Source organism: Fukomys damarensis, unplaced genomic scaffold, assembly GCF_012274545.1.
Source record: "Fukomys damarensis isolate Sample0158 unplaced genomic scaffold, DMR_v1.0_HiC HiC_scaffold_26, whole genome shotgun sequence".
NCBI lineage: Eukaryota > Metazoa > Chordata > Mammalia > Rodentia > Bathyergidae > Fukomys > Fukomys damarensis.
The window spans coordinates 22779753-22804259 of NW_022900938.1; the positions used below are offsets into that span (position 1 = coordinate 22779753).

The following is a 24507-nucleotide window of genomic DNA, read 5'->3' on the forward strand; positions in this document are numbered from 1 at the left end:
CTCCATAAAACCAGCCATCCATCCCTGGAACATCTTGACACATACTTCTGTGGATAAAAGGAGGATGACATAATTATTCACAGAGGAAGGAAATAGGGTGAAAATGATGAACCTCACCTCTTAATCAAAACGCCATAAAATTATCCCTTAGGATTTTAAGTTTACTCATCCAGTTGTTAGCACTTACACCAGATGAAGTTACACAGTCTATGTCAAGGTCAGTGGGGACTGGACAAAGGTGACCAACCAAGACCAACACATAGCATCTGTTGCTCTGGACCTCTCTGAACCAGATTTTTGTCCGCCATGTAAAAAGTCTGATGGAAAACAAGCGGCACCATTACCACACACTCACAAATGAGTACCATGAGCTGAAGGGAAAACCTTAGGGATTCTTGATAATAGAAAGCAGGAATAGAACATCTGAGAAATCAGACTGGAAGAAAACCACAAGAGGAGTGAAATGGCGATGCTGATAAGACACGAGTGCATAGTAAACAGAGAGCACAGATGTCATACAGGGCCATCAAGAGGCTCCTCCATTCATTCAGGTCAGCTGGGACATCAGCCCCTCCTCTCCCGCACCTGCCCCACCGAGCAGGGGACAGTGGTGGAGTTTGCTGCTGGGAGAAAACTTGCGACCTGCTCTCTGACCTGCTAAGGGTGAGCACTAGAGCCCAAGAGTGCATGGAAACCCTAGGCCTTTTGGGAAGAGAGAGGAAGGAAAGGCTAGTGGCTCACCTAGGAAGGAAGGGCATGAAATGGCTCCATTCCAGGGCATCCTCTTTATTTTGGTGGGAAAGTGGTGGTGGGGGGGGAATGCTTGCCCCCACATACCTCTCACAAATCAAAGCCTGCAGGAAACATGCGTTGCTGTAGGTTCTGCCCCTAAGGCCATCAAGGGATGCAACTGCCACACCCGCAAAGATAGCTACATGGCCACCTGTTCCATTCCTTGTCCTCCACTCATTAGAAGCCAGCCTGGAGAAACAAGACTTTTACAGGGACTCACTAGATGCCATGTTGAAACCCACAGTGGTCCAACAGAACAGCTTGTCTAAAAACAAAGTAGTCCTGAGTCCTAAAGAAAACCAAAATGAAAGCAAAAAAAGACAAACAAAGCAGCAACCAAAAACCAGCCCTGTGTTGAAGTGACCGATGTAATCCCAGGGCAGATCATTGTCACTGGGCAACCCATCCAGGGAGCAAAGAACATTTTGGTCTGCTTTACAGCAAGTATACAGCTATCATAGAGATAAGTCAGAGTTGTAAGGTGTGAGGGGACTTACTTAAAAACAAAAACAAAAACAAAAATGATTCATTCACAACTTATAAAACAACAGCAACATTCAGGAAAGGTTTGCCTGAGGCCAGGACCCTGTGACTCCAGGTTCTCCACACAGCAACAGGATTGAAAAGTTGAGCTAAATCCCCAGTGGGAGGCTGCACAGAGCAAAAGCTAGTCTGGCCAACCTGTGCCCACCAAGTGAGTCAAGGTAGAGCCATGTGCTAGCGGCAAAATCGCAGCAACAAGGCCCTCTCCTGAGGCTGCCAGCTCAGGGCTGCTGAGCCATGTAGTGTCTCAGGAAAGGCTTGCCTCTCTCCTCTGCTTCAGTCTAAGGTTCTCTCCCCCAGCCCTCAAAGATCACCTGGGAACATCTAAACCTGAGCATTACCGACCACAATCACTGAACAAAGTCAAGTTTTAAAAGTGGGTTTCTTCTGGCAAACAGTAGCATTGAGCACCTTTCATGCTTTGGTCTTTCCGGGGGTGACAGGGGAAAAAAATGAAGATGAGATGCTACAAATCAGCCCCCAGCCTGTTCAAACAGTAATGAAAGGGTCCCAAGGACTGAAGGCAATTTGGCTTTCAAGAGGAAAGGGAACAGGGCTGAGCAGGAGGAGATAACTCCCATGTACCTTCATAAGAGCAACCTACAAGGCTGGGGAAGTGAATTGACTCTCTGGCTGCTCTGAGTGGCAGCCCGTGAATGTACCTGGTCTTTACTTGTCCTTCTCCAGATGTCACAGGGAGAGATATTAGGCATCCCTGCTTCTTTACAAATCTGCGTGGTGCCACATTGATGTGGATTTATCGGATCCTGCTGTGGAAAGGCCTAGTTTCTGCAGGGGATGCATTCTGGCGGCAATGCCTAGTTACAGACAAGATAATAAACGGGGATGGATGGGAAGCAGTTTATACATTAAAGGTTGGGAGGGCACAGGTGATATTGGAAGCTGCTGGTAAATACCATTTTATCAAGGAATTTATCAAGGTCAGTGACAGAGCTCCTCAGTTATTGGAACATGGATAAAATGAAGGATTCATCCAGCCACCAAATAGCACATTGGCATGGCCAGGGGTAAAATATGCAGGTGAGAAAGAAAATAACCCTGTTCCTATAGACCTGTGGTCTACCAGACCATGGTACCTAGGGAAAATACCGAGAGAAGTCAATGTAGTAAATATCTACGTCAGTCAAGTTTCAAAATTAAAAAATGCTTCATTTGTCTTTTTAGGGGGATGCTTTTTGATATAAATCTTCATTTCAACCCACCTGGTTTGCTATGTGCAAGCCATTTCTTAAAATTAGATCATTTTCTAATAATCTGGAGCCCTTCTAGCCATCTCACATCTGTCACTTCCCTTAAAGGAAAATTTGGTGTGTTTTCACACTTTCCTGTCTAGCAAAACATGTTCTTATGTTTTTTCTTCACCTCCCATGACCCTGCTTCTTAAGTGTCCAGAACATTCCAGGAGAGCCTACTTGCTCAGTTCCTGCTGCTCCCTCACCTTATCTTTAACCCAGAAAAGGACACTGTACATTTGTTAGATGCAATGAGATATTTTCTAGCTCTCATCACAGCCTGTGTACAAGAGGACTCTTCGCTTCTTTGTGAAATTAGGAATAAAGTCTACAACCTCAGCAAAGGGCAAACGCTTTCTGAATATTTGTGAGAAATGAAATCATCCTCATGGGACATGGGGTAAAGGCTCCATATCAAGGATTCTGAGCCCTGGGTGTTCATAGGACAATGGGACTTGACCATGTTCAGGAACTGAATATGCCCACATTCTTGCAGCAGAAGTGTTTTATAAGGACACTCCAGAAGTTTAACATTAAATCTTTTAAAAGGTACAACTACAAATATTTTCCTAGCCATAAGTCAAGAAGAACAAACAAATTTGTATGGAGTCAGCACAGTTTACATGCTGCTTTTGGGTGGGGGGGCATACGTGAAATAGAAAATGCAAGCTTTTGAGGAAGAATAATATGGATGCATTAGTACTTTGTTCCTTACAAAAAGTCAATTCTTGGTTAAACAGGGACAGATGGAGTATCCTTTATTTTCCACTTCCATAAATTTACTAGAAAGGATAAACCAAAGTAAACTTGTAAAAGGAAATAATATTGTCAATGAAAGCAAAAATAAAGAAAGGTAGTACTTAGTATCTACTAGCTCAATTTCTTCCTCTGTACATAGTGGATTATAACTAGCCTTACTTAGATCAGAGAGTTATTTAGTGGTTCAAAGAAGATGTGAGATCACTAAATAAACTACAGCATGCTATTCAAGTATTAGTTAACAAGGTTTGTTTGTGGCTCTGGCTAGAGGATTGGTGTGGAATGACAAGACTCCTCCCTGGGCTGTGGACTGTCAACAGATTGTCAAGAGAGCAGTGAAGAGAAGGAGGTTAGTTATCCCAGTCAGGTGCCAGATTTAGCAAATAAATTTTTGACATCAAATATACATATATATTTCATTCTGCATTGAATCTCAATTTTAGTGGGCATGCTATAAACATACATACAAATATATATGTGTGTGTGTGTGCATATATGCATATATATACACATATATATATGTATATTGTTGTTATTGTTGTTCTGGGGACCAAACTCAGGACCTTGCCCTTGCAAGGCAGGCAGCAGAACCACTGAGCCAAATCCCCGGCCCTGGGCATGCTATATTTAACCTGGCAACACTAATCACAAAGCACTTCACTTTTGTGGGACTGGTTTTTAAAATTTGAGACTCATATGGCCATTTGATCTCTGGTACTGACAATACACAGTAGAGCTCAGGACATAAAAATGAGAGAATTATAGGCTCCAGAGGCCATGCAACTCTCTCAGGAAAGAAAAATGTCCAGTATTATATAATCCATTTTATACTAGTGGCACATCTGGGTCTCTCTCAAACTAGAAAATTTTTTTTCTTTCTATAGTAGAAGGTATAGTTCTATTCTATTCTTTATGGCAATAATTAAATGAGTAGATGTTATACTTGTATTCCAGATCAGTATGGATTTAATGTGATAAGGTTTGTCTGTAATAAATATTTTAAAATCAGATTTCCACGGTGTATTTCCTTGCCAGTCCTCTAAGAACACCCCCAGAAGGCCATTCTGAATCCCTTTAGGACCACAGAGGATAGCAAAGCACAGTAGAGAATCAAGTCTCTGGAGTCACACGGATCAGTGTCCAATGCTAAGCCCACCACTCTATGGATAACCACAGGTGAGTGACAGCCTAAGTCTCTTTAATCTATAGAATAGGGAGTATACTAATAAGCCTCATGGTTTTGCTGAAAGAATTGAATTAAATAATTATCTAGCCCAATGGCTAGCATACATGTGCTTAATAAATGTTGGCTATGATTAAATACAATTGAATCTGCTTTTCCATTTACAATACTTTTGGAAAATAAGGAGAGTGTTAGCAGGTACAGTAATACCTCAGTTCGCGAATTTAATTCTTTCCACAATTCTAGTCACAAACCAAATTGGATGAGAACTGATTCAGTTATTATTAAATTTCTTTTATAGCTTAAAAGACTTGTACCCTGGAGATACTGGATGAGTAGATGGTAAATTGGTTAAGGACAGAGTCCTGGGCTCTTATACCCAGTATTACTTTCAATTTATTTAGGAGGCTCTTGGATCAAAGGCATGTATCTCAAATGCTGTCAAAATCTAATTAATTCTAATCACATAAAAATATCTGACTGTCTTTAATCTTGGCCTCTCTAGTCCATTCTTCACAGTTAGCAGGGAAACCAACCTACTCCAAGTCTGATCATTCCATACCATCCTTTAAAACTCTTCAGTGATGCCCCAGATGATTGTAAATAACCTTATATAAATATAAAGGTACATTAGGCCCAGCAAAGTCCTTTAATCTGATCCTGCCCTAACTCTCCAGCCACATCTACTGGTGTGCCTGTTCAGAGCCCTCTCTTTTGAATCAACTTATTACTTCCTGCAGGAAATTTCCCAGCATCCTTCTTGCCACCCTTGCTTTGTGCCTTTGTTGGGTCTGGAGCTCTTTCTGTGATATAGGAAGAAGAGCACTACAATAATTTTTCACTGCTCTTAAAAAGAAAGGACTTAAGAATCAACCTAAACATTCAACTATCAAAAAACGAGTGCACCAAGGAATACCCAGAGGATACATTACTCTGCATGTACTTTAAAAATCTTAGCCTTAAGAAATGTTTAAGTTTAAGAGAGGATGACATATTCGTAAAGGTAAAAAGTCAGGAACTGAAAAATCACCAGAATAATAGCCATCAAAATATTAATAGCAATTATCTCTGGGAGAAGTGATTGCAGGTGTTATTTATTCTACTTCAACTCTTTGCAGTAGTTTTCAGATTTTTCTACAGTGACCAGAGTGACTTTAATAATGTCATTAAAAACTTGAAATAATCTTATAATGAACCCTGAACTAAAAATGGTCAGCCAAGTCCATCCTCCCCTTTCCTGAGTCTGAATCAGAATGGCAGCAACCCAACCAGGTTGCTTTCTTGGGCAAGCAGACACTGGGGAAAAGTGATAATACATAAAGTGGCATAATACAGGCGAGATACAAATCCAAAGCCAAGAAATGACCCACTTAATGGGGTCATTGGTTCAGGTACAGCAAAAAAAGAAAAAAAAAAAGGTGACATTTACCAGGCAGAAGAAAAGGGCTCACAGCACATTTATTAAGATTAGTCCTTCCTGCTTTTCATTCATGCTTTGCTTTTCATCTGCCTAGCACTGAGGAATGGCTTTCATAACCTGGCACATCCCAACAGAAATCAACTGCTCAGTGCCACTGATTTTAGGCTTGCTAATCTGAGGTCCCCTGAGGAAATAAATCCCTCTGTAATTACCAGGATTTCAAACTTCACACCCTCCAAAACAGTTTGGATAAATAAAGATCCTATTAAAACAACTTTTCCTAGTTAAGAAAATATGCAGGCTCCCCTCCATATGCCTTCCAGAGCAAGTGTGCGGAATTGGGCGGGGCCTCTGCAGGCGTTAGGACAACCAATGGATGGAGACAGATAACCCTTTCTCCCTACCTTCATATTTTCAATTAGCAATAATCGCGCCTCGGATAAACCTCATTGGCTACGATACTGCCACTGCGCAAAGCTGCCTTCATATTTTCTCATGTTACTTGATCCATCTTAAATTGTTTCTTTGCTATTTACGTCCCATAGGGCATGTTAGAAAAGTATTAATTTATGACATGAAATAAATTACCTCAAGTTTTTGAGTTTTGGATCAATATGGAAGACACCAGAATGTAGCAATAATTCTCTTGGGTTATAATAACACAATTTTCGTGCTGTTTTTTTTTTTCTTCTTTGCTCAGGCAATAAGGGCTTAACACTTTCTCAACTACTTAAGCCTCTAGGCTCTTAGGGAATTTCAGAACTGTAGGCCTAGCATTAGATTTGGGAAAAAAACATGTACTTCATTTCCCTCCCATTCTTTGGGAGCCTCTGACACAGTCCTCTCAGCAGTGGAGTATTATGTTTACTTTACTTGGGAGGAGGCGTTTGAAGTCTTGTACGGCAAGAGCATTTGCTCTCCTTTAAGCTTCTTTGTGCCCAGTTTCCCTGGTCACTCCACATCTTTTGCCCATGGCTTCCAATCCAAAGTACTTGCTTAAATGTAACCAAAATGCACATTTCTGCTGGTAGGGGTCTCTATTGTGTCTCTTTTCTGTAGGGGAACCTCTTGTTTTTTAGACTTATAAACAAAGCAAAATCAAAACAATAAGCTCCAAGAGCTCATTTTATGTTTGATGGCCCTGTCTTGGGGCTGCAACAACAGCACCGTCAAACTGTCACTGTTCTGTAGCACTTGCCCCCAAGTGCCATCCAGGTCTGCACCTGCGTAACCAGGATGGGCATTGTGAGTCACTCTGTCTGCCACCACATAAAAAGCTAATTTCACATTCAGAATGTATGTTGTTTTTTCAATACCAATAGCAACAAGAGTGTGCCAAAAAATTCCCCTTGAAGCTCTATTCTGTTTTTTAAACTACAGAACAGTCTTTCATAGTTTGACAGTTAAAATGCTGCAGTTAATGTAATAAACAGAGAATTTTTCTAAGTAGCCTGTCAAAACAAGTGACACTTTTTTTTTTTTTGGCTAGCGAGTCTTAGATTCAGAACAATAGGAAGTACCTTTCAAAGCAACATCTTCATTATACAATCAAATTCTCAAAGTAATCTTCTCATCAAAGAATATTGTGTTATTTCTTTCCCAGTAATTATCAGAGTTCTGCAACCTCTCTGGCAGTGGTGACTATTATAAAAATGTAGCTGTGCTGAGTTAAAAAACTGGGGGTCTTGACCCGGTCGACATTGAGCCAATGGATATCATGGCTCCACACTTCTTAATGATTTGGCAATTTGGGCAGTAGGAGTTGACATTTCTAAGACCTTTGAACATGCTCTCATTCCTAGGAGCAAAGGGCTCAATTGATCTCTTCAAGGACAGTAGTGATACTAGTATTCCTTGATCTTACATTTATTTTCTTTCCACTTAAAAAACAGAAGTAACTGCAACGATGACTACCAGTTCTAGAAAATGGGGTGTGTGCATGTAGAGTTTGCAGGTCTGTCTCACAAAATTATAATCCTTATTTTTCACTTTCTCATCTCTTGGGAGCTATCGTTCTAATAAGAAGGAAATCTAAGAACCACAAGTAGGTTTTCCAGCCCAATTCCAATGTCTGCAGAACTGAAAAAAGAAGGAAAAAAAACCAAACAACAGAAAGACCGGAAAAATTCCCAAACCCACCCAAAATGGTGTTATCTTGGAATACCAGTAAAACCTGTACTTTAGCCGCCAGTGATAGACTGAGAGAGCTGAGCTCTGGAATGTAACTTTCTTTGAAGACTCTTCAGGGTGTCAGGGTTCACATAATCCAAAACTTTATGGAAGCAAAGGAGGCCAAGGCTCACATCTCTAAGACAACTCATTGGAACCCAGCTCTGAAGTCTCTTACAATAAGCAAGAATGCTTATACCACTCAATAAAATAAATGTTTGTTCAACATCTGACTCTAACGTGAAAGTGCCTCTCCCGTTAGATCATAATGGCACTAGAGGCAAGAATCACTTTATTATTTCTTCTCTTAATCCAACTGGTAGATAGATGCTCAAAAATACTGGTGAATCAAATGATATTTGTGACTCGCTTAAACAAATGGAGGGCTGAGGGAACATTAGCTAGAGTGGTCTACTCTTTCCTTCTTTCACTCAGCGAAGGCTTTATCTGTGGTTTACCTAGTTAACACCGAGCTGGAGATACAGCCTTACTTTCTATCCCACACCAGGACATGGTGTTAACACAGTGCCCTTCCCCTTGCAACATGTAGCACAGCTGTGATGAAAGATGGCTTGCAGGTCTTGAGACTGGTCTCCTGCACTACGTGAAAAAAGGAGGAGCAATGCCCTTATCCCATGCTTCCCTTAATGCCCTAGCATCTACCGTAGTATCTAGAACATAGGTGTTCCACAAATAGTTGTGTTCACAAATGAGATGGGTCTTTGCCTATAAGAAATTCAATTTATAGCAACGTTGCTCAGCAGAGACATTACTTTGGGGGTTCAGCATCATTCTGGGGCAGTTCTTTATTTTGTGTATTATCATGTGACTAGCATCCCTTGGCCCTAGCCTCTGCCCAGCGAAAGCTAGCATTGCCTGCTGATGTACTGTGACAACCAAAATATCCTCACATATTTCCAACTGCTCCTTAAAAGTTGTCCCACCCGATTCAAAACTACTTCATGACGGTAGCTTGAATGAAGGTGACAGCAAGGAAAAGGGCAGAAAGAGGATGGATCCAGAAAACGGTAAGGAAGGACAAATGCCGGAGGATAAGACAAGACAGGGGAGGCAGGCTGATAGAAAAGAGCAAGACTTAGAATGGCACTGTTCTTTTGAGTTCCCCAAGCCCTAGGGATTCTCTTGTGTGCCCCCAGCCACCCACCCCACGATCCTTTAGGGTGCGTAGAGCATAAATTGTCTGGGCAGGTTTTCTGGACCCTACTTCTGCTTAGGTCAGCAAAGCTCTGACTTTCAGTTTGATATTTTGGATTTTCCTGTTAAATTTCTGTTTGAAGAAAGTGTTTTGAGGCTTAAAGAGCTGAAAACCATGGTTCTAGAGTTAAGATGATGGTACCAACTGGGATGAGGGAAGGCCTTTGAAACGCACAGTGCAGGAGATTAAGACCCAAGAGAAAGTCTTGAAAAGGTGACATGGTGTGACAAAAGTGAAATGTGATGAAAAGCCTCAGCAACACTGAGTGTGGGCAAGTGAAAGGGAAGAGCCCCGGGGAAGGGAGATAAAGCTATGCTCAGAGAGGCTATTATGAATTGGTCTGAGGGGTAGACACTGGGGAAGTCAGTCTGAGGGACAACTCTCATGGGAAGTGCCCGGGGACACAGCACTTGTGTCAAGTTTAATGCAATAATAAACGAAGGTCAGCCACACCAGTGACTCAGAGTTGACATCCACAGCCGCCTGGCACTGGCAGCAGGGTGGAGGGTGACTTCATTTCCTACAGAGAAGCAGCCTGTGTGTGGGGTTTCAGAACCAAGTGCCAAGCCATCCCTCTTGTTATAAAGGCTTTCCTGCCAGAGCAGGGCAGTGGTATATGCTGCTTCATGTGCCCCACAGCATCAGTAGAATTCTCCACATCTGACAGGGGCTCAATGTATGTTTTATACATTGATCTGATTAATTATTTCAAGGGCCACAGCTTCAGCTGGTGAACAGCTACTAAACGAAAGGCCATTCTCAGCTGAGGTGGAAGGCTTGGAAGAGGGTAAGACAGCAGGGTGTTCTCGTGGGGTGTGTGGTGCAGAACGCAGTGAAAGACGTGCCAAGTAAATGAGGGAAGGAATGCATGCATGTGTACAAGTACAGGCAGGAGGGCAGTGATGGTTCTATGACCTCTGTCCCCTGGCACTAGAAAGAACAGGGTTGCCACTGTCTGGTACAGAAACAGCGGCTTCTCTACCACTGGCCAAAGCTTGTTAATATGTGGGTTCAGTTTTGACATCTGGAGCCAACCAAGGAAGATTTCTATAATTTTAACTAATCTGAGTGGTAAATGGGTTATTTGACCCCAAAATAAAAATAAGACAGGCAAGCACTGCTGCGTCTCCCCTGCATGGTCTCTCCTCTGACCTGGGGGTGGGGGAAGCCAGGACTTTTGGAATCGGCGTTGTGCCCCCACCCCCAGGTGCACCTGTAGAGTCAGCGGCCCTGCTTCCCTGCCGGCCAGCCCCGACCTCACTCACGGCTTGCGCAGGATCATCCTCATGTGGGCATCAGGGCCCATCTGGGACAGCAGCAGCATGGTGTCCTGGAGCTCCTCGTCACACTCCTTCTTTTCCTCTTCAGTAGGCAAAGGGGCATCCTCGTGCTCATCATCGAGAAATCGATAAAACAAATATTTGTCTTGGAAATGGTGCTCCTGGTCCACTATGGGAAACATAGAGGTGGCGTCAGCCGTGGCCAGGAGCTGTGCCCTGAAGTCTGGGTTACCAGAAGCGAACATAGGGTTGGGCAGGAGTGGCATCCTGCGCACTCCGCCTGGTCCGCCCGCGGGGCAGTCGTGGGGCCGGCCCTCCTGGCTGCGTCCCCGGCTGGGCCTCCAGACACACCCAGCTCCCTGGACTCCCAAGAACCTGCCAGCTTCTCTGACATGAGCACTTCCGCCCATGAAAATCACCTTGGTGACCTTTTCTAGGATGGGGGACAAATATCCAAAACAGGAAAGTGAGTGACTACCATATCACATCATGCCCTAGACTGGGTTTTCAAAGTACACACTTACAAGAAAACTCTATTGGGCTGAGAATTTATGCTTTTCTTTTCTGTACATACTGTTCATAAACTTTCTGTCTCTACACTTTGAAAAAAGAGAAAATGAAATCATTGATCAAATCGAAGCTAGAATCCTAGAAGGATTTTGTGAGTTATGATTTTTAAAAGTTGTTTTTTCCTCTTTTTCTATTCTTTCTCTTTTAAAAAATTTATTTACATTTGCAGTGCTGGAGCTGGGGATTGAACCCAGGGCCTCAAGCATGCTACACAAGGGTTCTCCACTGAGCAGCATCTTCAGCCTTCCTCTTGGTCTTGTAAAAAACAATTTAGATCTTTTGTAGGGTATGCTAAATTAGAATCAGAACTTTAACAAAAGTCTCAATGTGATCAGAATTTACAATCACCAAATTAAGAGAAACACTGGCAAAACCATTGCTAGGTTCCCAGGTGTTGGCAAATGAGATGGATGCCTTCAATAGTCTGCCTGTTTGGGAAAGTGGTCTTAAACAAATGACATGAACAGTCCGGCCTCAGTTACCTGCCAGTGAGTCCTGCATGAATACTTGGTTCAGGGAGAGGTGCCGCAGTTATCAGGGGATGCAACTATGGAGCGTATTCCTGATTTTAAGCATGGTCATCCCGTGGGTGTACAAATCAGCTTCTCCAGCCAGCAGCACAGTTAAGAAGCAGCTTCTGAATTCATTACTTACTTTCGTGTCATCAGCCCAGCCACACATTCCACTGCTCCTCATTCTGCCTCTGCACCCGGATTGCTATGCAGTGCTCGGGATGTAATCACACTATCAATGGACCGTGACTGCAAACTAATAAACATAATTGGAACTGATGCACTGGGAATGCAATTTCATCTTCCTGTCCTTCGTTCTCCGGAGTTAGGAAGGTACAATGGTGGAACACAGCAATCAGTAGCATCCACTCACTGCATTTGTACTGCTAAATGAAGATGCTAGCTCTGTGGGTCCCCAAGGGGATCATAATTCTTTCCTGCCCATTTGAGAGTTCAGCAACAGCTTACTCAGGGAAATGCACTTAGCAATTCTTGAGGGCTTTCCAGGGACTGTGGCTCATCTTACCATGGTTGAGGACACCATCTTCTAACAGGACTTGCCACATGCCAACAGCCTGAGTCCGGGAGTGAACACATGGGGTCTGCTGCAGCATCCAGTCCACCAGTTCGGTGCCCACACAGCACTGTCTAAAAGTGAGGGGACACAGAGGATTGGGAACTCACCCCTTTGCAGACATGGGCTGGGAAATGGCTTAGGGGGGAAGAACCTCCCAAGCAGCAGTATCTTTCCACTTGAGAGGTTTTGTGGCAAACCAAATACCACATGCTGCTGCCTCAAGTTCTTAGACTGGGATACAAATCAATAAATCCAGCTGGTTCATGAGAGAACCTTTTAAGCATGGCTATCATAGCAGAAGAGCATAATAGTATACAGTATTCGGGGAAATGGAAAGACCACTGGATGGGGAGCATTATCTTGCAAGCTAATCACAGGGACAGAAATTGTCATTGTAAAGCTCATGATAAGATGAAGGCAAAGCATGATACTAACTTCCTTCACCTCTCGGGGAATGAGTTAATATGTGAGAGACACTCAGAGGTACTCCGTGAAAGTTGCTGTATAAGTGTAAAATTATATAGCACTTTATATTTTCAAGTAATACTACTGGATCTTCCTCAGAGGGGTGTTGGGAAAAACAAGCAATTAGTGATGCAAATCTCTCAGAAAAAAAGTTTGGTGTAATAAGCATTAGCACTTCTAGGGAGTCTGATGCCTCAGAATACCAGATGCTTTCTGGTGCTGTGTGTGTTCACACGATAATGCCTAGGAGGCTCCTCAGTCATGAGTTGGTCTGGATGGGCAAGTTACTTCTATTAGTTATGAGATACATAATCCTTCACACACACACATTAGAAAATACAGAAACCTTCAGTGGGGTCAGAGTGTGGAGCAAGTGTTCTTGGAGGCTGGTTCAAAGTAGAGGAAATGAAATTTGGAAGTCCTAGGGAAAACTCTCAAGGGACAATGGAACAGGGCAGCAATCATCAAGCAGCTGGCTGCCTGCATCTGGGACTGAGTCACTAGTGGCCTCCCTGCCCATGCTAAGGAGGGTGCCACCTAGGAGCACAAGCTCCTTCCTCTCTACCTTGTATGGAGTAGACTCCTGGTCTGGCCACTGTGGAAAAAGTCTTGGCCTGGGAGGAGATGTGAGGTATAGCACCAGGTCTGCTATACATTAGCTATGGACTTTGGCCAATTCTCTGGTCCTCACTTTCCTCATCTGTAAAAGAAAGGAGGAGCAAAAGATGGTCTCTGAGGCCTACTCTAGTGCTAATATTGTAGGATCTCTGAGATCTGACAGAACTCCTGGGATGTCCAACTTGGGGATGATGCTGATCCCAGATTAAGGAGAATGTCCCAAGAAGGTTCTGAGATTTCTAAGTCTCCTATTCCTTCAGCTTGTGCTCATACTTTAGAGCTTTCAGAGGCAGACAAACATCTACTTACTACTCAATCTACACTGAATGTATGACCTGTCAAAACATTCCTCTTATAACTGGAGAATCCACCCCCCCACCCCAGTACCAGGGATCGAACTCAGGGCCTTGAGCTTGTGAAGCAGGTGCAGTGCTACTGAGCTAAATTCCTGGCACTGGAGAATTTATTAATGGGAAAAGTCTTATAAAGGTATACAAAAATCCATTTCATTTAGCTTTTAATGCAAAGATTGCTTTACTAAAGAGCACATACAGGAAGGCACTGACCTCAGAGCACCTGAGTCCTGTGACAACACTTCAGTGGGAATATGGAATGGAGACCCAACTATGCCACTGGTAGCTGGCAGACTCCATTAAGGATCCACAGCACTTTGGGATCACAGTAAGCCTGTAGCACAGTGACTGCTGGGGACCATATTGTATCTGGAGAGGTTTTATTTCCCTCACGTTGTTACAACATTGATGAAATGGGTGAGAAACAGGACAGAGACAGAACATGGAGCTATGAAATATACAATCTGGGGCAAGGAGGTCAAACTGTACTGCAGGAAAAAGAAATCATGCCTCTGGCTTCTGGCAGAGTCCACTGGTCATTACTCACAGATCATTAATTTGTGTCATAGGGTGTGGAACATACATAACACCTATATTTCAGGGGTTTAAAGGCTTAGTACTATGGAGCAAGAGATTATAGTTTCTGACGTTTACTTTCCATTATTTGTCATGAAACATGACATATTTAGTAGAATTTCCCTAATACAAGTCAACACTTGGGAAAGCAAAATCATATCCTAATTTAAATAAAACCTTTAAAAGGAAAGAGTCCTCTAGCCATCTGGAATTTTGTGATGCATTTAGTAAGTTTAAGAGGGTAAACTCTGAGGACATGGGACACATAATTAAAAAAAAATACTTTATTTTTCTTAACATTATAGCTGCACATAGGGGGCCCGCAGATTCCACAAAGAATGAGCTTCCAGGATTGGAGAAAAGGAGTTACAAAGGTAACCATACAAAGTAGCAGCTAGTAAAAAAACACAAAAAGCCTACATAACCAATCTGTTGGGAGAGATGAAAGGTCTCCTGAGGGGAATGTGCTAGGGAAGGCCAAAGTGCTTCTCAATTCCCATTCCCTTTACAAAGTCTATCAAGAAGAGGCCAACCAAAATGTACCAGACTGTTAGTTTTGGTCTCTTACTATTAGTGTGCCCAGCTTGCAGAAACAGATATCTAACGCAGGATGTGCAGTGCTTAACCACATGTCTTTGAGAGACTGGATCTTGAAGTGCATATGTGTGGCAGGTTTGTTATAGGGATAATTTTATTGGTTCTGTCATAGATGATTATCACTAGAAATACATACATCCACAGTAACATTAAAATTTATATTCTAGCTTTTCACTGTGTTTTATGCATTTGGTTCATGTGAGTCAAATGGGTTTTGACTCACACCAAGTTTACTGGTTTCTGAAGTCATGCCTAGGCGAAATGGGAAAGAGGGGCTGAATGACTGCTACAAGAGGGCTGTGTCTGAAACATAGGCTCAGGAAGGAACAGTGAAGGCTTCTGTGCCATACAATGTTTATTCCAGCTCTTGACATTTGTTGAATTGATAAAATCCAAAGTAAGAATTAGGCCTGAGTGTTCAGTTGGCCCACCATGATTTAGGCAGCCCAGAAGACTCAATTGACCACAGAGCCCTCATCATCTTCATCTTTGTCTGTTTTCAACTCCAGTGATGGCTATAATAAATCTGATTGTAGATGTGAAGACGTTGTGTATCTTAGTGTGTGTACTAGAGTAAAATCTTACCTTAGAAAATAGGTTCTAAAAAAGACTGTACATTTGACTCACTGCTGACTTCTTAGGGCTTGGAACACAATAGTATGTGGCTGGCACTCAAGAGATGTTTAATAAACTTGTAGAATGACTGAATAAAAGATCACTGAATTTGAAAATAAACAAATCTTGGTTTAGATGCTGGTTCTGCTACTTACTGGACTTGTGACTTGGACAAGGAATTTGATCTCTTCAAGCTGACTTGGTTCTGTCACCTGAAAAGTGGTCATACACCATCCAGCAGTGTGTGGGGAGGATTAAATGAGAAAACATACGGAAAGTGGCTGGTACAGGTCTTCTAGCATAAATAAAGAGCTCAGTAAATGTTAGCTGAGCGTGGTCTAAAGTTAGTAGGTTTCCCAAAAGACATTAGCAAACAGAAATATAAAAACTTTCTTCTCGTTGTTCATCACAATTAAATACATGCCCAAGCAAATTAGTGAAGGAAATTAGTAATTGCTTGGAATATTAAGGATAATTAAACACTCAAGAGTTTAGCAGGGATCCAAGACAAGCTTCTGTCTTCTGGAACCTGTAGGCATTATAAAGCGGGTGGCTGCCCGATGGAAAAAAGGGAAAAGAGCGTTTGTTCCATTTCACTAAACATGAATGTGAGGGGATTACAGATTTTAGAATCAGCACACATACCGGTATGTCTTTAGGTGGTATTTTCTGTCTCTTATCATGTGAGGTGCTCGAGAGAGGATGGCATTCCGCAAAATTTTTCCAGCTCTGAGAATCTTCTCTGAAGGAACCTGGGTTTTAATCAGGTGGAAAGAAAGGAGGAGGAAGAAGAGTTTACAGAAGGCAAACAAGCTGGATGAATCCTTAAAGCACTTCTAATCAGAGTCTGGCTAGAAAAACATAACTCATACATATTTACATTGCTCACTTGTGTGACATGTCACTGTTTCAGGTTGAAAACTGAGATGCAGTGAATATTTATTGTCTCTAGAAAATGGATCAGAGGTTTCTTGACGTGATGTTCACACACACGGACCACCTCCAGTGGTCCATAGAAGCGAGCCTGGATGGCTCACCGACCCACCTACTCCCATTACCTTGGTAATAGTGTTAGCAGGACGGAGAGGAACGTGAGGTTCAATGAGAGGTGTCTGAAAAATAAAATGTCAAAGCAAAAGAAAATTAAACAAAAAGTTCAGTAAACAAAATTATGGGTTGGGGGATAATAAGAAATATCAATTTTCATAAAACTCAAAACAGAATTTAAAAAAACAAGAGATAAAAGTTGCCTAAGGAGCTTGAATGCATCAGCATTCAAAGGGCAAAATTAGACCATTCAATTTGCCAACATTTAAATATAAATCATTAGAAATGAAAAAACCAACCAAACAGGAATGATTAGATAGATGTTTGCAGGCTTAATAAGAAGGGAGTAAGTATCCATTCAAAGCATAACAAACATCAGAACAGGGGAAAAGGCAAAATGAGATAAACATAAACAGATTAAAATGACCTGTTCAAGGCATGGGGACAAAGTATTGGTTCGGGTGGAAATGAATGGTTTCTTTCTCCTTTGTGTAGTTAAGATTCTTTTTTGGCAATTTTTATTTTTAAGAAAGTTTTACTTTTCAAACGTGGCTTCATGGGGGCTCTGTGCCCTTAGGCTCTAGAACTCCCAAGGCAGCCAGCGTAGTTCTCTTTATTTGACAGTCTCATAACATTTTCGGGACTCCATGAAAGTCACATCAGCTCTATTATCCACTTTCTTCAGCTGGTGGTCTGCTTGTGAATCCCAGGGAAACTGCTTGCTATTTAGCTATACAACTGAGCCCTCCAGTCTTACCTAGACCCCTATGCTCTTTTTCTGAAATGTCTAGTAATGGCATTTCCCAGTGGAGGGAAGAGATAGATATGTCCAGGCAAAGGAGGTGGAACAGCTAGCAATACAATGCTGCTTCAGCCAGTTCCAGAAAGTAAGACGGTAGTTTACTTTTGAAGAGAAAGCAGTGGGCAGAATAATGACCCTCCAAAGAGGTCCATGTCCTTATCCCCAGGACCTGTGAGTGGCTGGTTGCATGACAAAGGAGGCATGATTAAGGAATATTCTGGTGCTTCCTGGTGGGCCAATGACATCCTAAGGGTGTTAAAAGAAGGGAAAGGGAGGCAGAAAAGTCAGAACGAGATAGAGCAACATGAAGAGAAGCTGGCCTGATTCAGCAGGCCAAGAGCCAAGGAGAACTGGCAGCCTTAGTCTAGAATCTCTTGACAATGGAATAGGCACGCAAGCAGATTACCCCCACCAACCCCAAAAGGAACACAGTCCTGCTCAGACCTTGATTTTAACCCAGGGAGATCCATTTCACACTTTTCACACTACAGCACTTAAGGTTATATAATTTGTTTTGTTTCAAGCCACTCAATTTGTGGCAATGTGTTACAGCAGTCATAGAAAACTAATATAGGGATTATTATGCTTTATTCTAAAGTCTCCTACTTTTTGCAAATAGAAAGTACTTAACAGTGAAGACCTGGCAGTTCTTCCCTCTAGTCCTAAATTAAAATATATAGTCAGCGGAGAAAATAAAGCTCAATATTAGTTCAACACATTTTATGTACCTAAATGTAAACATAGATATATAAACAAATGCATACCTTTTCATCAAGAATAAATTTCAAGTGGATTGATGATTTAAATATTATAATAGAACCAAAGAAAAAGAAAAGACTACTAAGCCTTAAAAACCAGCATGAAAGAGATGTGAGTTATTTAGAACGACTGCCATCTTGTCGAACTTAACTGAACATTTTCACCATTTTCACTATCTCATTGGCATCTAGTAGGCCTTCCCTGACCCTTGACATCACTACCACACAGTGCTAGGCACTATGATAGTATTTCAGCAGCACAGCATAGACCAACAAACATCAGCCTGGTCCAATTCCATAGCGACTTTAAACCGAGACCAACTTTGCTTTGAAAAAGCCTGTGCTTCCTTATAAAGGAACTGTGGATGAGAGAGAAACCATGAACACAGAGAGTTCCTACACTTTATTAACAAAGGTCTGAAGAAGAGAGGGAGAATTCTGTAATGGCATATCACCTGAGACAAGGTTCAAAACTCCAGACCATCCTACACCACAGCTCTGGAAGCATGCAGTTCAAACACACTGCAGATCTCCCCACTTTCAGGTGCCCGTTCTCAAGAGAGCACCACTCCACCCCCATTACACAGTTCAGTTTATACATCTAGGACTATGCTTGTTTATAGATTTTAATTGTAAAAGTCTCTGGTTATTCTTGAAAATAATAGTAAAAATCCATATTTCTTTCTGTCCTGGAAAAATCAGGTCTAGAGTAGATGGACAGGGGATTAACTTTTGAGGCTACCTTTTGTTTCCCATGAAAATCTTTGAGATGCTGGTGATGGGCAGTCAAGAGCATGTCCACACTTTGAGATGGATGATAAATGCTTATTGTTTGATAGGCTCAATGAACCATTATTGTCTTTTTGTTTCTATAGAAATGGCTATGTTTTAACAAAAGGCTAACAAATAGTCCCTAGTTTAGTCTTGGACAGCTCCCTTTTTGGATCTTTGGAATTCTAAAAAGAAAGTATTACTAAAGCAAGGGAAGCATCAAGCTTCAACCAGAATGTTTCCTTTGATTTTCAGCTTCTAAAGGCCTAAAACATATACAAGGCTGTCTTTCAGATAATCCTAGTACCAGCTTCAAGACCAAGAGGCTGTTTAATCAGTTGAAAAGCAGTGCTTGCAAAAAAACCTTTTCCACTCAAAGATTTTAGATGTAGAGGCAACACCATAAATGGACGCTTGGAGGAGGGGATGATCCTTTATTTAAACAAGAACATATGTGATGAAAACAGGGAAGGTATTATTTTGAGGGAATGGAAATTTTTCTTTGAAAGGGACACTACATTCAGTTAGGCAATATCCTATGCTCTAAGAACCATTGGTGCTTGGCAGTGTATGATGTGAGATACACTGTTACATTTGTAAAGGGCATGTTGTGTCCCTGGGGAACAACCACTGGCTAAGGCCCATTCACGGACTCCTCCATTATAGGTGTGGCTATATTGCTGTTGGGTCCATTCATTTATTATTTCCTTTCTTGTTTCCCTCGGGTTTCAAGTAAATTTCCTTTTGAGAATTTCACCTTTATAGAGAAATAAGGAAAATAATTTCATTTTATGAATGATTCAGGTAAATAGAGACACTGGTGACAATTCAAGTAAGAATGTGAGCCCTACAGGCAGGTTTACGCATGTCTGCCATGCTCCTTTAACTGTGCCATCCCCTCATTTTATTATTTTCATTATTTTAGACTAAGAAAACTAAGGCCAGCGACATGTAGGGACTTACCTGAACTCGTACAGCTAATAAGTAGGCTTGGTGAGAGTTGAATCCAGGTCTAGCTCACTCTAGTGTCTACACTGCAGGTACAATTACACCATCCTACCTGCTCTTTCTTCTTGAGACATTCGGGCATACACTGAAATAGTCTGCGCTTTGTTTGGTTAAAGTACACTGAGAAAAGGACATCTAAGCCCTACAAGATTACGAGGCATCAGACTTGATCTGATAAATTTCCAGCAATAAGACTTCCTATCCACCTACTGAGATTACACATGGTACCAGGTATCATGCTTGGTCTGGATTAACTTTTTAAAAAGCAAATTTGCAATAATAAAACATCTAGCACTGAAGAGGGGCAGCAGTAAGCCTGCCTAGGAACATGGAAATGACTCAGTACTGAGCAGAGAGTACAGAGTCATTTTACATCAGTGGAAGAGCTGAGAAGCCCAACAGACCACTCTGAGCTAACCCAATGTTAGCAAACCAGGAAGCCCTTGGGAAGCCGGCAGCAAAAGAAGGAACATTTTCAGGGTGTGAGCCATGGGTCCACAGGTCCTGGAGGACCCGGGAACCTGGACCCCACAGGTGCAACCACTGCTGGAGACGCTACCCACATGCCCAATCCCAAGAGGGACATGAGACGCCCCCACATCAAATCTCCTTCTAGTCACAAGCCAGAGAAATAAAGAAAATAATTTTATTTTAGACACAATTAGGTTAAACAGAAGAGAGAGGCAAGCAGTAGGGCATTATTAATAGAGTCAAAGCAAGAAAACCAGCTAAAGGCAAAGTCAGCACAGGGGGTCTGGCAGAGGTCAGCCCCTTGCAGTGTGACCTGAGGTCCCAGCCAAGACCCTCATAGCCAGGGGGTGGCAATGGCCACAGGCTGAGGCGGCCATGGCAGCACCTCAGCCCCTTCACAGGCCGACTGTCCTGTATCCACCAGGCAGGGTCCTTTTGCCTGTGGGCAGGGAAGCTGGGATTACAGAGCAGGTGCTTCATTAGCAGTTGAGAGGTTTATTTCTTAGAGCCCTCCCCATTTTGACCTATAACCAGAATGCATCATCACAAAAGAGCCCTAAGAGCCCTACTAGGAATGGACCCATCTCTGATTAAATTTCATACATTCGAACACATCAATCATGTGTTGATAAAATTTCTCCCTTCCTACCTGGGCATGAAAGAATCCAAATTGGGATGTGAAAATGTGATCCTAAAAGCTAGGCAGGGAAAACAGATAAAGGCAGAGGCATTCAGCTCTCTCTCTCTGCTTTTCTTGGCTCTCTCCCCTGAAGACTTCCCTCAGGATCGACTGTAATTGGTTTTTGTTTGTTTCTGGAAAGGGGATGCTCTTTCTACTGCTTTTAATTATGTTTATATTACTACCGAAAGGAAGAAACAGTAAGGGAAAATATTCCTTTTGGCACCAGAGCCAATTCAGAAATACTAATCAGGTGATGAAAAATATGAATTCAGCCTCCATTACAAGATGCACAATAACTTCCTGGTAGATTATAATGAGGTATAAGGCCCTGTAATAGGCCTGTGAAAGCCATATTCAGGCCATTCTGAAAAGGGGTAATGCTTTTTACTCAAAGTATTTGCTCACAGAAGCCTTTTGCAAGGCACAACATCTTAAGCCAAGAGACAAGAATAACAACCTAGATTAGGACACAATGCTCATGGCAGAATCCTGACAACCCAGTGCAACAAAAAGCCATGAGGCTGCAACTGGTGTGAGGATTTAATGGAGGGTATGGTGTTCTGAGACTAAAGGAGGGGACTCAGAGAAAGTGCCTGAGCTCTTGCTCTGGTTCTTGCTGGGAAAGCAAAATTTCAATGGATTAAGCAACTAGCAAGCCCATATGAGTTCACAAGTTAATGCTACAGAAATAGATTTCAAATTTCCCTCTTTCTTATTTCAAATGAGCAAATTTCTAGGAAATGTGAAAAATACAGTAAAATAAAATATTTTAGTAAAAATGACATACTTTTAGGAGTTACTTTTCCTTGACATTCTGAAATAATACAACTAAAGGTTTTGAAATGTATGTCTCATTCTAATAATAATTATCACAGTGTCACCACTCTTTGGTAATGACCATTAAAATTAAATTAAAGACTAAGTCAGACTCACAAGCAGATTTCACAACTCTGAAATAACTGTGTAAGTTTCTCCATTTGTGAAACAGTGGAAAAATCTTCTTTAGACTTGTTTGGCTTCCATCTTTTAGTTTTTTTTCCTCCCAAATCTTTCCTACTTCAAAATTGGCTTATAGATATCCAGGTTCGGCTGTGACACAAAGAACTTGGAAGTTGTTACTTCTCCCCTTGCAATAAGAAAAGGTTGAACAAAGTGAAAAGAATGACTTCTCTTGGGGTCATCGCAGAACTCAGGCTGCAGGATAAACTGCCTCCCTGAAATCTGGAAATGGGAGAATCCAGGGTCACAGCTCAGTGTGCTTAGCTCACACAGGCTGAAAAGTGGTAGGAACACTAAAATGTAAATGTGCTGTATGTAGATGAGCTAGAGACTGAGAAATCCTGGGAGTGGGGGTAGCCTAAGGTGCCCCCCCAACACTTTTTGAGTTTTATTTACTTCAACCCCAGAAGGTTCTCATGGTAAAGCACTAATAAACATTTTTGAATGGCTCTGAGAAGGAAAGTAACCACTGTGAAATACTCCCGCGGGCATCTCCATGGCAAAGACCAACTCTCCAGGGAAAAGACGTCATTAGTCTCAACCCACCTCTCAGGAGGGGACTTCTCTACTCTAACCTTCTCTAGCCATCCTACATCAACTATGGAGGCAACGGAGCTAAGACACAGATGGAAAGGCCACAGCCTGGGAACATAAGCCCACTGAAAGAATACTTCCCTTCCCCCGACCCCTCCCCAATACCAGTATAAAAATAACAGGCGACAGGTAAGACACAGAGCTGGCCTAAGGAGGACCTCTTGGGGAAGCCCAAAGACAATGGAGAGACAAAGACAAAGGCTCTAGGGATGTGGAAGCTTCTGACACCCACATTTAAAGGAAATATGGAGTACCACCTATCTCCTAGCCAGATTAACATAAAACCTCATGCTAAATGCCTATTATCTGAATTCCTATGACTAGCATATCATGTCTGGCTTCCAAGAAAACAAATTAAAAAGCATTCTAAGAGACAAGAAAAAACAGTCTGGACACACAAACCAAGCATTAGAGTAGGGCTCAGATTTTAGAATTGTCAGGAAATTTTAAATTAGTTATAATTAATATGTTAACTGTGGGATATTATTTCATTGATAGCACTAATGGGACCTATGCAAGAATATACTGGGTAATTTAAACAGAGAGATAGAATGTCTCAGAAAGAATCAAGGGGAAATGTACATCAAAAACGCTGGAACAGAAAGGAAGAATGACCCCGAGGAGCTCATCAGGAGAACGGACAATACCAAAGAAAGATGTAATAGTCCTGAACCGCTCAACAGAAACTTCCAAATGTGCAATGCAGAGAAAAAAAGCAAGGGGACCCCCTTCCAAAATAAAAGAAAAAAACAACCAAATCCAGAATATCTACGAACCATGAAACAATTCCATGGGGTAAAACATACATGTAAAAATATACATGGATATCACAAGAAGAAAGAGAGATTAGGGCAGAAGAAAAACTTGAAGTAAGCATGACTGAAAATCTCCTCAAAAGTACTGACAAATACTAACCCAGATTCAGAAAGCTCAGAAAACACCAAGCAGGATAGATTAAAATCCCTGCACATAGCAATATCACCTTTGAACCATAGAAATTCTAGCATAGAAGGGGCCTCTTGAAAGAAGTCAGACAATAAAACCACCTTAACTATAGAGGAGAAAGAATAATTATACAAGAATTCTTGTTAGAAACTATGTAAACAAAGAGTATACTATTTAAATGTGGGAAGAAAAATTTCAACTAAATTTTCTAAAATTACCTTTCACAGGTAAAGGAAAATTACTAAACCATACCCTTAAAAACAGCGTAGACAGAAAAATTTAGGGGTCTGTTTAAAATAATAAGAAAAAAGGGTGAAGGAGAAATACAAACTTTCTCAGACAAACAAGAGGAAATTATTTGCCTACAAGAAATACTAAAAGAAATTCTTTAGGAAGAAGAAAAATAAGGTCATTAATCCATATTTATATAAAAAGGAAGAATATTAGAGAAAGCAATAAATGAAGGCAAAATAAAATCTTATTTTTCTTATTCTTAATTGTAAATAACTTTGAAGTGAAAATAGTAATTATGTGTTGCTTCTATCAGAATTAATGAGTATTGCAAACTATTTAGGAAATAAAATTCAAATTTTTTACTTTTTTAAAAAATAAAAAGTATATTTGATAAGCTAATAGAAGAGATAAAATGATATTACATAAAATTCTCAAAATTAAAGATGGCAGAAAAGGGAGTTAAAAAGAATAACAACCACAAAAAAATTGCAATGAAAAGAAAAAAAAAGCAGCTCTTAACCCAATTATATTGATAACCACTTTAAATATGTTTTGTCTAAACATAAATCAAAGGACAAGGTTGTCACAGTGGAACCAATTGGATGTTGTCTCCAAAAAACCTACTTTAAATATAAAGGTTGCTGGGCATGGTGGTGCATGCCTGTAATCCCAGCACTCAGGAGCCTGAGGCAGGAGGA

The 24507-nt window shown here is 41.5% G+C and overlaps 1 protein-coding gene and 1 pseudogene across 8 annotated transcripts in view; both read right to left on the reverse strand.

The window, feature by feature from the left end:
* Positions 1 to 24507, reverse strand: part of Rapgef4 (Rap guanine nucleotide exchange factor 4) — a 233933-nt gene that overhangs the window by 66004 nt on the left and 143422 nt on the right. For 6 of the 8 annotated variants that reach the window (XM_010607007.1, XM_010607005.3, XM_033756253.1 and 3 more), the window contains 4 exons: positions 16557 to 16610; positions 16144 to 16250; positions 12224 to 12345; positions 10601 to 10784 (listed from right to left, as the gene is read on the reverse strand). In XM_010607007.1, the coding sequence (XP_010605309.1) occupies positions 10601 to 10784; positions 12224 to 12345; positions 16144 to 16250; positions 16557 to 16610 (467 nt within the window). The remainder of the gene's footprint in view (positions 1 to 10600; positions 10785 to 12223; positions 12346 to 16143; positions 16251 to 16556; positions 16611 to 24507) is intronic. The other 2 variants (XM_010607008.1, XM_033756252.1) reach the window with 1 other exon arrangement.
* Positions 6298 to 6429, reverse strand: LOC117283467 (annotated as a pseudogene).